Here is an 18,237-nt window from a genome sequence, read left to right on the forward strand (position 1 = left end):
CATTTGCTACTTGATTGACATGCAGGGCAGCCAGTCTGAGATCTTGTCTTTTCTGACACACGAGTCACCAAACATGCAAAGTCAACAGCACGAGCTACTGCAAAACTCCAGTGAGCGAACTACCTTGTCAGCCTTCAAATTAATTTCTACTAAAGGGTATAAAATGGGTGGGGGAGCCGAATCAAGTAAGAAACCGAAAACGTACCAAAAACATTCCATGTGAAATGGGAGGAGGACTTTTTTTCGCAATGTTATATTCGAAATGCGTTTGCTTGATCTATTGATCTACCATCACTATTCCGAAGAAGGGAAATGTAGAGCGGCACTTTCAGACTGTTCATAAAAACTAGGACACTCATTCATACATATATTGTGTGTGCGTGCGCGTGTAGGCCGATCATTTTGACTTGGTAATTTGAAAAGTAGCTCGCAAGGCGAAAAAGTGTGGGCACCCCTGGCCTAGGGAATAAATTTATGATGGCTTGTTGGATGGTGGCTGATTTAACAGGTTGAAAATAACAGAGAATATATAATCTGTGCAGCTCCAGCGGCAGCTTTGAAGCTTTAACTAAGGTAAGAATAAGATCAAATTTAAAGATGTAAAGATCCAAGTAAAACCAAGCATCAAAGTAAGACAGTGCCCAAGCACATGTAGCCATAGCTTTAATAACTTCACATACACATAATACAAATACATATATCATTAAGAGGCACTTCAGCTGCTAAACGTCACTAAAAAGCTTTGACAAAGATTGATACTACATGAATATTCTTTCATATGCACTGAACAGTCAGTGCACATGAGAATCCACAGGTACAATATAACTGAAACAAAGCAAAGAGTTCTCAGATATGAGCATCTGACCGACAGCTGAGATGCATGCAGATTACAGAACACGGACACAAATCTTAGATGGGTTATATTTAAGGACCAAATGGCTCATAACAATGGTTCCAGCACCTGTACTGCTACAGTACCCCCTGAAAGACCCCCTTAGGGACAAGGTCACAGGCTTCCTCCAAGTCCTCAAAACACATGTTCACTGGCTGGGCAAACTCCCATGACCCCTCCAGTAGCCTTAAGGTTTGGTCCTTGGAATCTGCATTGCTCCTAGAAATTAATGACACTAAACGGAATGACAACAATCTATTTATTGTCATTAATTATAACTTACCACTGTTCTACTGCTAATTGTGACTTACAGTATTGCCATCACTTTCACATGTTTAGAGGTCTGAAGAAATCAAATTATCCAAAAATGTACAAGGGAAACAAAGGAAATTAGCCTGCACAGTTCCAGCCCTCTGAATTGTTGACTTTTCAGATTTGTTCTGCAATTCTAATAGGTCTAGTCTAGTAAGACATTTGCTTGTGCCTGTTAGAAAAACATTCAGCCAGTCAGATTGTCTGACTTTGTCTGGAAAAACGAAGACAGTGGAGGCTCATCCAGATTGTGTCCTTCCTACAGCTCTCACACTTAAAGCACAGAACTGATGTACTGTATGCATGCAGTACAGTATGAGGTGTGGTTATCAAAACACAGTGTTCAAACTGGCTGGAGGACTATGCATGCTCTCCTGTGCGCCCGCGTGGGTTTTCTCCAGGTTAACTGGCCCACAGGTGTAAATGGGCTCACTTGAGATGAGCTGCATCTCACCTGGATAGTAGACAAGAGCAGATGGCAATGACAGAAAGCTGCAGTCAAGATGAACAATATTTTCTTGCTTTCTTTGCTTCCTTGCTGTGTCACCTACTACACACTGGCTCATACACTTTACATTGTGGTGACATCACAATAGTAAGACTCACCTCTGTTGGCTGTGGGAAGGTTTTACAAACATTAAAAATAAATTCATACTGTAATACAAAGAGTGATAATTGACCTCATTTGCAGTTGGAGGTGTCCTGTCAGCAGTTTTACAGACATTTCTTTTGTCATTGTGGTCTATGGAGCAAATGCATGGAGCCCCCAGTGAGTCACGTGACAGGAAAAAGAATAGGTGAGAATCTGTGGGTTTAGTAAAACAATCATGTTTCTTGGTTTACTAATCCATGGGCTTAGTATAGCACAGATTAATAAACTGAGTGCACAGATTTCTAAACCTTACATATGGACTGGGTCCGCAGACTCACCTTTCTCATCTTAGACTCATCGGATGTAAACCATAAATTGCCAGCACAACAACAGTAAAGGTAGCAGCCAGTATGTTACATGTTAATGACTTATCTGTCGACATTTTACAAGTATGCTTTTTGGGCTAAAGGACAGCGATAGCATCACATACAGCTCTCTTAATATACCCATGGGCTGCCCCCACCCCGGCTTTCTCTTGGCTCATGAGCATTAGACTGTGGTGACATCACGAAAATAAAGCTCACTGTTACAGTACAAGTGCTGGGGAAGTTTTACAAACAAAACCTCAACAGATAAAAATATATACTACAAAGAATGACACTTGACCTGGTTTGAAGGTGTCCTGTCAACAGTTTTACAGGCGTTTCTTTTATCATCACGGTCTATGGACAAAGTGCTTTTTGGGCTGTAAGGGCATTTTTGTTGAAATACCACAAGTGGCCACTGGGGAAACTGGGGGAAGGGGCTGAGCGGCAGCGCCATAAGCAACATAAAATGCCGCAGACAGTGAACAGGCAGCTGACTGGTACTGCCGCTGGTGGTATGGAGCCCAGTGCCAGTTGTAACTCTGCAAACTGAAGGCTACAGTTAATACAGGTAAAAGCTTTTTTATCCAGCAAAACAGTTGTTAACAGCTCTTCAATCTCAAAACAAATAACATACTTAGAGATGTGCTAGTTTGCACTTTCAGAACAGCTGCCCGGTCAGAAAAGCTCACAATGTCAGTTAACAGTTAAATTTCTGTGTTTTCTCAGATGATTTAAATAATCACTGAATGTTTCCAAGCTGTGACAACTGTGTGTACTAAATGCACACAGTTTTGGAGAGGCATGAGTGTGTGTCTGTGCCACTCAGGTGGCCTAAGCAAGAGGAAACAAGTGGAAAAATAATTACTGAGATCTTTGTTTTGTATCCCTGTAGGCTGGGTCAGGTCAAGAACTGATGTGAAGATAATACTGTAGATAAGGGGTATGTTCTGATGCCAAGCTTTCCAGATGAGAGAAATTAAAGAGTAAAGACTCCTCTCTACTGTAAAACAGTGTCAGAAACTGAGGAGACAATGACACTGCCGATGTTCCCTTTTTCAGTTCAGGTTTTGTTTTTAATGCCAAATTTCATTTTCATTGCCAAAATTTAAAGTCCTCATCCTGGCTTCAAATGTGCAGAAGCCTGGACAGAAGCTGAAAAATGCCTTCCCATTTATCAAAATGTGTTAGGTTTCGATTTTTTCATTGCATACAAACCTAGATAAGGATACAAGGTTGTTTTTTCATCAAGCACCGCTCACGGCTCACACTGGAGTACACCAAGTCTCATGGCAAGCCATTGTCACTCAAAACCATAATGTGGATCTCATGGCTTTATAGTTAGAAAACCACCAGAGTCAGCAGAATTCTTTTCTGGAGCTCATGAATGCCTGAGCATAATTTAATCAAAATCTTATATCTCTCCTTACAGTTATATATCTGGACCGAGCTGATGGACCGACTCAGACTCTGTCATATTAATAAAGATGTTGTAAATGTGGCAGTTTTAGACCAAGCTGCATGAAGACATTCCCCTTCTGAAACAGAAGTACAAAGAACAAGTACAAACAAATTTGACACAGCAAATTCTGTGCCCTCAGAGATTTAGATAAAGGTAAACAGTTCACCAAGACTGTGCTTGTCAAAATCACTCTACAGTCTATGATGTCAGTGGTTACTCATCATAAAAATATATTTACCTAAGTTATTTCTCAGTCAATCTAATTTTGAAAACAAGTGAAGAATTCTTTTTGTTTTAAAGAAACAAAGTTTGTGTCGGTAACTTCGAAATTTGTAGAGAAATGAGGTAACTCACTCGTCTGATCTGTCTGAAGCCAGTTAAAACATTTTTTTTCACCCAATCTGTTTTCTATACCTGTGATTTGCAGTCAGCAAACAAAATTTTTCTGCAGATTTACCACCACATTCACAAGCTATAACTATGATAACTTTTAATTTAATCATTCCTTCAAACTGCCTGTAATACCCAGCACAGACCCAGCAGGCAACTAAATGATGGCAGCTTGCAAGTTTTGTGTTGCTCTGACTTTGACACACTACACAAACATATATCACAGATAACTTACAAGACTCCCCAAACTAAAACTAACAAATCCCAAATCTGCTGCAACTGAGACAACAGTTCCATCCCTCTTATTCCTCTGCTACAGTTTGTCAAGAATAATACATTTACATTTTTAGATAGAGAGAATTCCTCTCAGGATTGCTCAGATTTCATATAAATCCAAATTCAGCCAAACTGTAGCCTTCTCAAGAGGAAGGACACACTACAGTAGTGAACAAGTATGCAGCCAGTGGCAACAAGAATCAAAATAAAAGCAGCTGGCCAAAAGGTCCAATAGTCCATAAGTCTATGCAGGACCCTCAACGTTAACAGATGTCACAGTAGCCATGAAGCAACGCTGGAAAAGGCGGTCAGGGTCTGGGGGCTGGTTGTCACAGTCCAGCTTGCCCCTCAGGAAGTGTTTCCTGAGGCCTTGTGGGCCAGCAGGGGCATTAGTATGTCTCAGTCCTGGTCCCTGAGGGCTCGATGTCGAACCTGGAAGGCAAAAAATAATAAATCACATTCATTCATTCAACAATACTTTCACTTTCACAGTTAGTGTGCAAGAATGTTTTTGAAATCGTGATAATCCTCTATGGCTTTGTCACTACCAGCTAAAACCTCCACGTTACCATTGGACTTTGGTCCATAATTAATAAAAAACATTGCTTAGTCCAGCTTAGTTCATTTCCAATGTTTCTGCATGACAGAAACAAGAACCAGGCTTTAGCCAAGATTGTTTTATAACACACAGGGCTCTATTATCCACCATGAGAGAAGCAGCGTCTACCTGGTGATTCTTTGTTAGATCGTCTTCATCTGTTGCTGCACTCACCATGTGTCAGCCTGCCAGAATGACTTTCAGACCACTTACCTGCCCATGCTCACACCTGTGAAGAAGAGAAGAGACCACCTGACTGGCCTCAGCCTTCCGTCTACTGCTGGAGCCAACCACTGGATCAACCTCAGCTTCCTGCCCACTTTAGAGGCCGTCTACCTGAGTGGCCACCCACCTGTACCACCCCAGCTCTGTCTGCTGCCGAGACAGGCCACCAGAACAACCTCTACTAGCTGCCTGCATCAGGAGATACCACTCTGAACAGTTCCGGCTACCTGCCTGGTCCCGGGGACACCCCCCTGAGTGGTCTTGTCTGGCTCCTGTTTCCTCCCACACAGCGAAGTCAGACTGCCTTTACCTGTGCATAACAGGATTAAAGGAAATGTCTGCAGGGTGTTTGTCATTTATGCTGGCTCATGAGCTGCTCACATGTGTTGTGGATTTTTTTAAACGTGGATTTGGATTCTAAACTTCTACATGCACTACATACATGCACATCCTCAAAGATCCCTAAACTAAACTGACTAACTACATCTTCATCAGGACAGACCGTGTGTCCTGATGTGTGCCAACACTGATGATATTCCTGTCTCCAGCCATGTACTGAGAACTCATTTGTCCTATTTCAAAATATCCTTTATAAATACCACATTGCATGTTACAGATAATTTCACCATAAATTACTCAAGAGTGAATTCTGGCAGAGCAGTTGTGAATTTGACAGTTCATTGTAAGATGATGTGGCCATTAAAATACACAAGTACCTGATCTCATGCTTACCAGCCTACGTGCTTGTCAGGAAAATTGCAAAGCACCCGTGATTGCCGTGAGAGGTGGTCTGACCAATTATTGCTATTTTGGGCCAAAACCAGCACCAAAATTGCACTGCGCTGCTTAATTAGCATACACGACCTCAACTGCTCCTCTCCTCCCACTTCAACATAAGCATATTCATTCATGCAGGAAAATACCAAACATACCAATGTGTAAAAAAGCCGAAATGCACCTGAGGGAACTTGCATAAGGACTGTGATTGAAGTGACACAGAAATTGCGCTGGCAGGAAAATAGACCCCATAGTCTCAATAAACTGAAGGACAGCTCACAATAATCGGCTGTGAAATCGCACCAGTTTATAAGTTTTACATAATTAAGATGTCTCAGGGTCATGTTGGTCCAAAATCTCCCATAGGTGTTTAACTAGGTTGAACTCTGGTGATTGTAAAGGTCATAGCATATGATTCACATAATTTTCATACCCAACAAACCATTCAGTGACCCCTACAAATGGGGTCAATGTCATCCTGGAAGAGACCACTCATTTATCCAGGTTTTCCCTTTCAAGTTGTCACCTGTCTAACTGATCTCATGGACAAAAAAAGATGCAATTAAACACTTTTCACATCTCTGGAGAAATCTTACATCTGTGCCTAAAGGGAGGTTTAAGGTAAAGGGTATACTTTTCTAAAATCTCTCGCAGGGGTGTCATACGTACGGCCCGAGGGCTGGGGGGGTTCAATCCGGCCCGCAGGATGAATTTTGAAAGTGAAAAAACGCATAAAAGACATGAACTATAAATTTTTAATAAAATGCTATTCCTAAATTATCCGCACTGTTTTAATCAGAGTAGAAGAAGCGGCCCAACTAGTCTACCTGGTCTCCTCGCCCTCACACCCTCATTAGCCAAAATGTCTTTGTCAAAAAGGTGAAAAGTGGACGTAGAGTGTAGAATTTTCCAAGAAAAATGGATCACTTCCCATATATTCACAGAGATAAACGGAAAACCTGTGTGCCATCAACAACTGTCGGTGCTCAAGGAATATAATATTCGGAGCCACTATGAGACTCATCATGGCGAAAAATACGACAGCTGAGAAAACAAGATAAATGAATTGCTGGTGGGTCTGAGGAAACAGCAGTCCCCTTTCACCCGGAGCCGAGAGGCCTGTGAAGCAGCAGTAAAAGCCAGCTACATAATTGCTAATGAAATTGCAACAGCATTAAAGCCGTTTTCCCACGTTGAGTTCGTCAAAACATGCACGATGAAGGCTGCAGAACTCGTGTGTCGATAAGCTTTTGCCAACATTTGTCTGACGAGGATGGCAGAGAGGATTTCAGAACTGTCGGCAGATTTGGTCAGCCAGTTGAAACACAAAGTCAAGTCATTTCTTACATTTTCTATTGCAGTTGATGAGAGCACTGACATTACACACATTGCTCAGCTGGCCATATTTATTCATGGAGTTAATGAGACTTTGACCGTCACCGAGGAGTTCTTTGAATTGGTGCCTGTGATGGACACAACAACAGCTGAGGACATGTTTTGCTCTGTGGTTGGAGGGCTGGACAGAGTCGGAGTGGATTGGTCCTGCGCCGTCAGCCTGGCTACAGACGGTGCGCCATCAATGATGGGAAGAAAGGCAGTTGTTGTGACAAAATTCAGAGAGTAAGTACAAGTCACTAATGGAGGCGCTAGTTTCTGGACATTTCACAGTATTTTGCACCAGGAGGCATTGTGCTGCAAGTCGGTAAAAATAGATCACGTTACAGAGGTGGTTATCTGAACTGTTACTTTCATCCCAGTCAGAGGCCTGAATCATCGTAAGTTTGACCGCCTTCTCAGCGACAGTCACGTTTTATCAGTATCTCTTCCCAGGATACCTCATATTAACAGTCCTGGCTGCAAAAATGTTGTGCATGTTTGGGACAACCTACCTTTGTGATCAAGTTTTCTCAGTAATGAACATCAATAAAACAAAATTGCGGTCAAGGCTAACACACAAGGCTAAATGACCTTCTGAGATTGGCTGCTACTCAGGACATGAGGCCTGATGTTGATGCACTTGTGCAGACCAATAGATGCCAAAACAAAGTAGTCTAGACATGACTAACTGCTTCAAAATGCTGCTTCAGACACTGATTGCACTAAAAGAATACAGTTCTGTGAAAATGAATATAGAAATTGTTAAAAACATGCAATTTAATGTAAGCCAACAGCCTCATTACAAAAGAGTTTGGTTTGGTGGAATCCTATTGTTCATGCAATGCCATACATTTTAAAATGCAATACTATGTTTTTCAGTTCTAAATATCTGTGGCTGGTTTTTGTATTTGTACAAACACTGTGGCCAGTTGTAATGCACACATGTAAATGATAATCAGAAGCAGATTGCACGTTGATCTTATGTTTGTCGTAATAAATCCAAGGTTGTTGCTGATATGTTTTGTAAAAGGATATTTAATTAAATATGAAGATTTTCCTAATGTACTTATACTTCTTTGCATGAAAACAAAGGGAAAACATGGAATTATTGTTATTTATAGGTAATTATGCTATGATTGTGCTGGTCCGGCCCACTTGACATCTATTAGGCTGTATGTGGCCCCTGAACTAAAATGAGTTTGACACCCCTGGTTTAAAGGCTATTAAAGATGCCAAGTATGATTTAATGTCAGTAACACAAGTTATCACTCTGTAATGCTTACATGCCAAACACATAACATACATTACAAAACACCTCAATATTAGTGAGCTTCTGAAGTGTAGTTTTGAAATTCAGACAGAGCCAGACCAGCTGCTAAACTAATTACTTCTTGGCTCAAACTTCACATTTAGGGTAGAGATATGAGAATAGAATCTTGTTTAATTTTTGTGTTTTTTGGAATGAATGAAAAAAAATTAATGGCCCTGCTCTGGATGCCAATTACAGCCCAAATTTACATGAAATTAAATTAAAGTACAAAGTAAATATATTTTCTGCATTGCACTGGGATAGCAAAGCTCTGCTTATAATTTGTAACCAGCTGGTGTAGGTAAACATTTCTTTTCTCTAAGGTGGAAGTTCAGTGATGTAAAAAAAAATTACTTCATATACTATACCAACCTGAATAAAAATCATTCTCCAAGTAAGCATTGGCGAGCAAACAGAGTGCAGAATAGACAAGTTTTGAAGCACTATACATGTTTTGAGCTTACGTGAGTATTTGTGCTGCTAGAGACAAATGAAATTTCCTGTGTTGAGTTTCTTTTAAGTTGTTTGCTTTGGCATTATAGATCCTTTACATGTCAATTCCATGAAAATAAGCTCAGTCCCATAGTTCCTTTCAAACCCTTTGGTCACCCATTAATACAATATATGGTATATCAGAGGATTACAACAATAATTTGTGCATTTTTTAGACGTGTAAGCAGAATGTGTCCTGCTGAGATGGTGCTGTAATCAGTACCTGGTGCTCGGAGCGGCAGCCCGTTGTCCAGGCTTCTGGGTTTGGTGGCAATAAACAGATAGCAGAGGACACACAGAGTGATGATGAAGGCCAGAAGAACCACTGCTGCTACAGAGAGACCCACGAGAGCTCCGAGACTATAAGGCAGAAAACAAACACACCGTGTGGCCGTTAGACGAAGTGTATGAAACATTGTCACATGCTACTGAAATACTAGATACTACTGAAATTCCTCTCACACAGTAGTGAATATGCTCACACACATACTATTGGATGGCTTTCATTTGTACAGCATATGAGCGCACTTTCATTTGTAATATAATTTTGTAAGAACTATCTCAGTAGTGAATGACTGAGTAATTTTAGTATTATACGGGAGTGATTTCATGTAAAAAGGAGGGCAATGTAGTCTGAGAGAGTCTTTATGTGGTTTTACTGGTCTGTTCTCAGGGTCAGCAGTGTGTTGTAAAAGGATCTAAGAAATCCCAAGGCATGTGTTTTCTTAACCATTGTCAGACAGTTATGATGAGGCAAAGTCATTCAGTGATTTTCAAACCAGTGAAGGACTTTTAACAAGAATTCTGTTCCACAAAGGCGACAGGTAATGTGAGCTCCATCTAGTCTTTGTCAGAACACACGCTGCTATGTAGAAGTTGTAACTGATGACTAGCATTTCTTAGATAAACAAGACAAGAGTATTGCAATAATCCAGCCTGTTAGAGATGCTAGAGAAATCATAAAATATTGTTTCTGAATCAGCATGGGAAACTGATAGAGCAAATAATTACCCCGTTAAATGTGGCAGAAAGCGCTCCGCTCTTCGACAGTGGTCTCCCTTGAATCTGAGCAGAAACAGCTGGTAGAAATAATATCCCCCTTATTAAAAATGAACATTAATATTGGCTAAATGAACAACAGCAGAAGTAAAGCACACAAGGAGAAGGCTGGTGGAGGGGGCTGCAGCAGCAAACACTGTCAGCATCAATTTATCATGAATGAAACAGTTGATGCTAAACTTTGTTCTCTGCTTCAGCTAACAATATGCGCTATACGGTAATAGCATGTTTCTGGTTTATTCCCTTTTTTAAATCTTTCCATATTTTTTCTCTGTAAGTGTTAGTTGGGCAGATGGCTTTGAGTCACGATCTCACTCTTCTTTGTCTGGATGTGACTATTTTAGTTCAGTAGTTTAGTTTAGTTGCTCAGAGATGGTGCATTTGGCAATGGGAGCTCATTCAGCAGGTGTCAGACAACAGGCATTATGCTCGTCTACCCTCATTTGCAAGGACAAAAGGTGAATATTTAGATTCATATCTCAACAGACCAAAACTACAGCTAACTTGTGATGTGTCACTGTGAAAAGTCAGTTTTTATTATTGATATATACACTGAGAACAATGCTATTTTTATGATATCAATACTGTATTCTCAACAATGTCTTTCTGTAGAAGCAGTACGGTGTTTTGGGAAATGTTTCATGGCAGGAAAAATATTACAGTATGGTGATATTTTTACTGTTAATCTCAGAATAATAGCTGGTAGAGTGGAAGTAAACGAAGTCCATCATATTCAGATGGAAAGTAAATTGATACTGAGTAAAGGATATTTATTACCTTCTGAATTTTACACCCATTTGTCATGAATTTGTACTTTTGATCAGATGGGTTCTTTCCTCCTCCCCACAAAACTGAGATGGAGGGGGAGCTTCATTTGCTCTGCCTGGTGAATGTCCCATTACGTGACATGCACAGCAGCCATTAGGTGGACACAACACCTATCTGTGCATTATAGAGAGCATTTACAAAGGAAGCCTCTGACCAGGCAGCAGTTTATCTCACTGGCTGTGTGAGGCCATCACACAAGCTTGTGTTGTCATCTGTGAAGGATCCCCCACATGACATCTGTGCTGAGTTGATGAGAGCCATGTTCTCCTCCACAGCTCTTTTCAGTGGAATGGCTGTGGAGGCTGTCTGTGCAGCGGCACTGTGGGCTTTAGGGCTGCAACAGCTAATCAATGAAATCAATAATAAAAATAGTTGACAACAAATTTAAATGTTGATTACTTGGGGCCAGTCACATAGCTGTGTAAGATGGCCAAGAGTAGACACAGCTGGGTCAGCGACTGAGTGGGTGCTACTGTTCCACTCTACAGTTCGATAGGTGACGGTAACACACCTGCAAGTTGGTTTGCCAGCCACCAATGAAAAGAAGAAGAAGACTAGGTGAGTATGTCAGTGAGACATATCAAAACATCTGTTTACAGCTGAGAAAGGTGGATGGCCAAGTTGTCTAAACTTTGAGAACACTTTATTTTACAATCACAAAGAAGATTGTTTGGTACCAAATTTGCAAAACGTATCTGTAGTGGCAGGGAAGCATGAGGCTAATGCATTAGCACCTAAAGAAAAGACAAGTAGAATTTAATGTTACAGAAGAAGCGAACTTGGAGATAATGTTAAAGGTAGGGTTGGCAGTTCATTTCAGAAGCATTTTTTTTATTTTCTCATCACTGCTGTCAGTGCATTTAATGTGTTCACTGCCACTGACAGCATAAGGAAAAAAGATCTGTCATCTGTGGCAGCAGCAGGGCTGAAAAATGCCTAACCATTAATTTTACTCGCCCCAAGCAAAACCACTGAATGGCCTCCCTGCCTGTCAACCTAACTTCCTACTTGTGCGCACTCTGCCCATGCACTAATTGCACACACCAAGAGTCTCCCACAAGGCTGTTCTGTTTATATAGCTAAAGCTAGCAAGCTATAACAGAGAAGGTACCCGCAGCAGCGTTTGGTTGCAAATGGAGGCCACATTCAAGAAAGTTACAACTATAAAGAAGCTGGATGCTGCAAGAAGTAAAACCAGAACTAATATCAGTGTGACTTTTGAACGATGGTGAGAAAACAAAAGGAGCTGAAAAGTGGCACCACAGTGGCCGTAGTAAGTCACTGATTTTACTTAATGTGATTATGAAACAAAAATTATGAGGTTCCTGATTTTAAGTAATGTGGTTATGCTGTTACATATATTACAATACAAGTCGTGTTTTGTTCAATAATACACTACATAGAAACATTGCACAAGCATTGTTTAGATGAATGCACCTGTTCTTGTAATGTGGAAAAGAGATTTCTGCATGTTTTTATACATACCGTTTAATCGATTAAGCATAGAACTAATCAACAGATTAATCAATCTGTCATTAGTCATTAGTTGCAGCCCTAGTGGGCTTCACATATCATTTTATTTGTTTTTATCTTCGTGACGTGTCTGAGTCTTCCTTTACTCTGTGCTGAGCTCAATGACCAGTGGACCACCGTCACCTGGAGGGCATTACTCAGACACACACTGCCATAAACAAAGTGCTCCTTGTGTTGCAGACAGACACATGTTGCAGCCTCTGTTGCCTTATTTGCTACAGCATTTGGACGGTTACAGTGCGTAATGCTCATCTCCGTCTGCTCTCACAACATAAGGTTGCTGATGTGTGTTCTGCTGTGTGCACCCTCTCGCCGTATGCCCTTCCTTGCCGTTTTCTGTCCCCGACCTGTCTGCTCTGGTTGAGCAGAGCAGCCAGAGGGGGCTTTTACAGTGCATAATTATTGTCATTGCTCTTTCACAGCAGTAGTCAGACTCTGTGGAAGGTGTGTGGTAATGACCCACTCTACAGACAGGGCCTGTTGCAAGAGAGAGAGATCCATCATTGCCCTTATCCCAAAAGAGACCCCTCTTACAGGACAAAGCCTATATGGAACAGAACATTGGTTACCCCAAATTCTACGATTATAGGTGCAGCCCTCTAAGCTATTGGCCCCGCTGGCTCCACATCCGACAGCTGAAGGAAAAATACTTGCTTACTGGGAGCAGAGATCAGGTCAGATAGGTGAGGGAGTTAGTCCAGTGCAGGGCAAAAGGACACCAGAGAAAGTCACTCATAAAATCAGAGGTTACAGTATGTAACCAGTGTTACTGCTCACCCTCAAAGGCCGATATGTGCAAGATCTCTAAATTACGTGTTAATGTGCTAAAAAAATCTGGAGCAGCAGAGTGAGTGAGTGGTGCGTTCATGTCTAATCATACCTACTCTGTATCTTGAAAGCAGTAAGTACTCCAATAAAATCACTGCTGTGTTTCAGTGGCGTTCTTATTACACACGATGACATGAAATGATGCAGAATAGCCAGTTACCTGGTGGGGACAGATATCTCAACACAGCTCAACAGATCTGGGATACCAGACAAAGTAGGTGAGGTATATACTGTAAGTCTGACTTCTTCCTACTCCGTTCAACCATGTACTAGGTATAAGTAAATTGATATTGGATTAGCATTTGTTGGATATGTGTGAAATTACATTTGTTGACATATCAACTGTTTTACATGCTTGAATGAATAAATCAAATCAAATCAAAAAATCAATAGCTATAGGTATAACTATAACTATATTTTTTTTTGATCAGCTGCAGCTCAAACAGCTTTGATTTTGTGTCATTTCAACCAATGCCAAATGTAGAAACAGCACAGCATCTCAAACGGGGAAGCTTACCTTTGGTTGCAACAGGTACATGGATGTACGGGGTAGGCACAGAGTAGCAGTGAAAGTGTCTATAGCAACATTTACCACCGGTGCCCTTGAGGAAGGCACTTCACAACCCCAAACTCCATCTTTTCTGAAGAACCACCAACAAGACAAACTGTTCTGAAAGCTCAAACAGATCAGCTCAAATGATAGATACCCTTATAAGTGAATTGGCTATTGACCAATCAAAAAGAAATACAATTATACATTATTTTGTACTGTATGTTAATAACGGCCACCTACAAATAAACAATACTTTAATGAAAATATTTATCATATACAACACGCTCACAATGATAATAAAGTCTCAACTGTCACGCCTTCTGATGCACATCGCGCTCAGGGGAGTTTATCTTCTATGATGCATTTACACCAGCGCCTGATGCGGGTACATTTATCCTCCTCACATCTGGCGCGTATCCTCGTAGGGAAACATCTGCAGTTTAACTCATTTCATTCATCCTTACCTTAACCACCACATGTACCCATATTTGTAGGGGAAAAAGCTGTTGGGGTCATCGCAGCAGTACTTCAAGTCGCTGAACCCGCAGCAGAAAAGCGCCGTGGTGTCACTGTCCGCTTTCGGACACGTGAAGCCCTCCACGAACACGTTCTCTATGCTGTAGTAACTTTGGCAGTCCGAGCTCATATCAGACGCAGCTGTACGCGCATGGACAGCCGGATGCGGTGTGGCGCACATTAACACGCGGTCTCATTCCGTTTGCCTCACTTGTGCAAGTTCACATCAGCGCCAACAATCTGATCCAGGAGGCGCAGAACTGACAGTAAGGCACACGCTCCCACCTCTCTCTCTCTCTCTCTCTCTTTCGCCCTTGCTCTGTCTATGAACATATAAATATATACATTCTAATAACCTACAAATTATAAATTGATTATAGTCTATAATCAACACTCCTGATACCTAAACCATTAAGCAGATACACTTTTAAAGTAATTAATAATTAATTACCTAATAAATAATAGCTAATTAATCAAATGAAACGCTTGTATTATGTTGTATTTTGAGGTGAGAACTCTTCAGGAAGCAGCACATATTGTAGCTATTGCAGAAAAGGGTGAGATACTTAGGACCACTGGACCAGGATGTTAGAAACCTGTTGTAAAGGTGCAGCTACATGCTATCAGCCTTGTCCTGATTGTGGGTCACAGATTGGATCATTTTTCAGAATGCAAAGCAAAACAGCAACAACAACAATTAAAAGTTATAATTTATATTTGTAACAGATGTTAATGGCTGTTTCCATGACGATAAAAGTCCAGAAAGCTTGCAGGTACCACACGTTCTTATTAATGTTGGCATGAGCACACAACTGCTTTGTCTGTATCTTTTCACTGCAAGTCTGCATTGATTTAGGGAATTTAGCTTTATGTGTGCTGTACAACCCACAGACAGGTTCAAAGTCGTTTCCCACCTCCCTAAGCCCCTTTTATAATGCTTTTCCAAATACAAGCAGCAGCATCACACACACCACAGACACTATTCTGCGTTTACATTCTCCCAGGCCCTGGCAGGTGAACGACTTCAGGCTGGGATCTGTGGGGTACCAGTGTGTAGTCTGTCATATCCCTGATCCAAGACGTTATGACTATAATCATGTGATCTGACATAGTGACCACTGTATCAGGCAAAGAAATCATGTAGTCTGAACCAGGCATTATAATAATTTAATATTCATGAGGGATAGAAGGTTAATGTTAAAGGTCAAAACTACTTATTAGAATAGAACAGACTGCTCTTTATTGTCATTGTACCAAAACAATGAAATTATAAAAGCTACAACTGTACACAGTTGTAGCTTTTATAAAGCTGAAGTGCAAGCAAAGCATCAAATATTTGCATTAAAATATAATATCACGACCTTGTCTCAAATCTCACATAACTGAGCTGCATTTCCCATCATCCTCAGCCTGAAGCAGTATGCTGGCACTGACAAAGGTCAGATTATGCAAACAGCAATAGAGGAACAGTGTTGATTTTGCACTCTGTCTTCCATATTGAACAGACTGAACTTATTAAAGTGAGGAAAGATCATCATTAATGAAAACATTTTTCCAGAGAGAAACTTTTCTATTCATTCAAAATAGCTTTTTTATGAAAATGAATGTAATTTTGCAATAATAACATTTGCTAATTTTCAAACAGCTGAATTTCTAATACTAACAAAAGATGCGATCAAGATGCATTGTGGGAAGTGTGGGATCCAGTGCCTTTGGAGCTTGATTCACATTAGGTGCTATGTTCACTTTACCTGCTGAAGTGACCTAAGTCTGATGATCGCTGTCAGAACATTCAGATCACAGTTCATGTGTTTTTGTCACTTCCTTGTCCACGGTTGAGGAGATTGTCATCAATCAGTGTCAGCCCCTCACAAAACAGTAAAAATAAACATAGAAACAGAGTCAGTTGAGAGATGGAGTTTAAAATGTTTGGATATTTATAGTTATATTTGTACACATATGACTCCAGTTGTGGTTAATCATTTATGAGACTGATCGAGATGCCAACATTTATTTTGGTGACCTGTACGAGGCTTGGCATTGCACCTACAATGCTTCTTATGAGTCTCCCTGTTTACAGGAAGTTAAATATTAAACCTCTAGAGTAACCCGTGGTGGAAGTACTCAGATCCCTTACTTTAGTAAAAGTATTTATACAACAGTGTAAAAATACTCTGCTACAAGTCCTGTATTTAAAATGTTACTTAAGAAAAAGTACAAAAGTATTAGCATCAAAACATATGTAAAGTACTAAAAGTAGAAGTACTCGATATGGAGAACGGCACATATAACATTAGTGTATATCACATTATTGGTTTAGAATTACTGATGCATTATTGTGTATAATATTAAATGTTGCTGCTGGTAAAGGCCAAGCAAGTTTTAACCATGTATTTAATTTGAGCAACTAATACAGATTCCACCCAACCTAAGAAGTCTCACTTCCCTTCTAAAAAGGTCCATAACCATAAAATGCGAGTAAATACTGGAGAGGCCTTTGAAGGACAGAGGCAGCTTAGAGCCCAGGATCTTAAGTCAGACGAGATGGCTAGTTCCCCCTAAACAGGTATGAGCTTCAGCTTGGTCTAGCTAACCTGAACTAATTCAACAAGGCTTCCGGTAGGAATGGGCATTTCAACATGTGAATGCTCACATTCATTCTCTGTGGTTTGTGTGCAGCTGGGTTATCAAGGCAGCAAATATTTGAGACCCAGAGATGGTGAAGAGTATCAGCAGGTGTGTCTGGATGAACATGGGGTGTGTGCAGGTACATTTTGGGCATGTTGGTAACATGAGGGCACACAAAGTGACTGTGCCACTGACCTGAAAAACCAGGTCTGTGGTCAACAGTCAAACCATCATTGCTAGTTAATGGGCACTTTGCCCGTGATGTGATCATGCACCTTCACCTCACGCACGTGCAGATCTGTTTCCTCTGTGGAAAGCAATCCACCAAACGTTCAAACTCACACGTCTCCTGGAAGGATTATTAATAATCAAACCCTAAAATCTTGCAAAAGTATTCTGACACTTTGTTGTGCTACTCCAAATAATTATCTTTGATTTGATTGGCAAATTAAATTGATTGAGCATATTTTAGAAAGGTACACATTATAGTGTTAGGTCCCACTGTTCACACAGCATGTCAGGGCAACAACTGAGCCAACAAGTCTAAGGATCTCTCTGTAGATAGAGCAGGACAAACTGAATAATTGGGCAAGAAGGGCCTTGTTCGAGGAGGTGACCAGTAACCTGACAGTCACTCTAAGAGCACTTCAGGCAGTCCTCTGTGGAGCTGAGGAGCCTGATGGAAGGACAAGCATCTCAGCAGCTCTCCATCATTTAGGCTTTTATGGTTGAGGCAGAGGACGGCTGTTTAGAATTTCTCAAACAGCTTTTGAAGGACTAAGAGCACAAGGGAAAATATTATCAGGTCTGATGAGACAAAAACCAAACCAAACCGGCATTTCAGCAGTAATGTCTATCGGCCTGATGGGGGCACCATACCTAAAGGGCAACATTTCACCATGGCTGATCACTGGATGGACAGATGATAATGCTCAGTGTGGAGTTTTACTTATCACCCTAATAAAAATGATCTGAATCACTTCTCACTCTCAATAGAAGTTACAAAAGGAGAAGGCATGTCCTTGCTGTACCAAATACAAAATAGTCACCTGCAAAACAAATTTGATTTACTTTGATGTTACTCATAAGATGTAAACTGCATTCAACCTTGGCAGAGTCACGTGATCAAAATATCTGACAAAGTCTGAGAAAAAGTGTTTTTTAAAAGAAACTGTGACTGTTGTTACCCAGGGACATCACGGAAAGGCTGAATTGTGAAAGAGTG

At 40.8% G+C, this 18,237-nt stretch overlaps 1 protein-coding gene across 1 annotated transcript; it reads right to left on the bottom strand.

Annotated features, from left to right (window-relative positions):
• Positions 1-718: 718 nt before the first annotated feature.
• Positions 719-14,641, bottom strand: LOC109965698 (membrane protein FAM159B). Its single transcript, XM_020609931.1, has 3 exons — positions 14,333-14,641; positions 9,291-9,427; positions 719-4,721 (listed from the first exon to the last, which is right to left on the bottom strand). Exons 1-3 carry the CDS (start codon positions 14,563-14,565, stop codon positions 4,534-4,536), a joined length of 558 nt encoding a protein of 185 aa, XP_020465587.1. The 5' UTR covers positions 14,566-14,641; the 3' UTR covers positions 719-4,533.
• Between the last annotated feature and the right edge of the window lie 3,596 nt (positions 14,642-18,237).

Source organism: Monopterus albus, unplaced genomic scaffold, assembly GCF_001952655.1.
Source record: "Monopterus albus unplaced genomic scaffold, M_albus_1.0 scaffold103.1, whole genome shotgun sequence".
NCBI classification, from domain to species: Eukaryota; Metazoa; Chordata; class Actinopteri; order Synbranchiformes; family Synbranchidae; genus Monopterus; species Monopterus albus.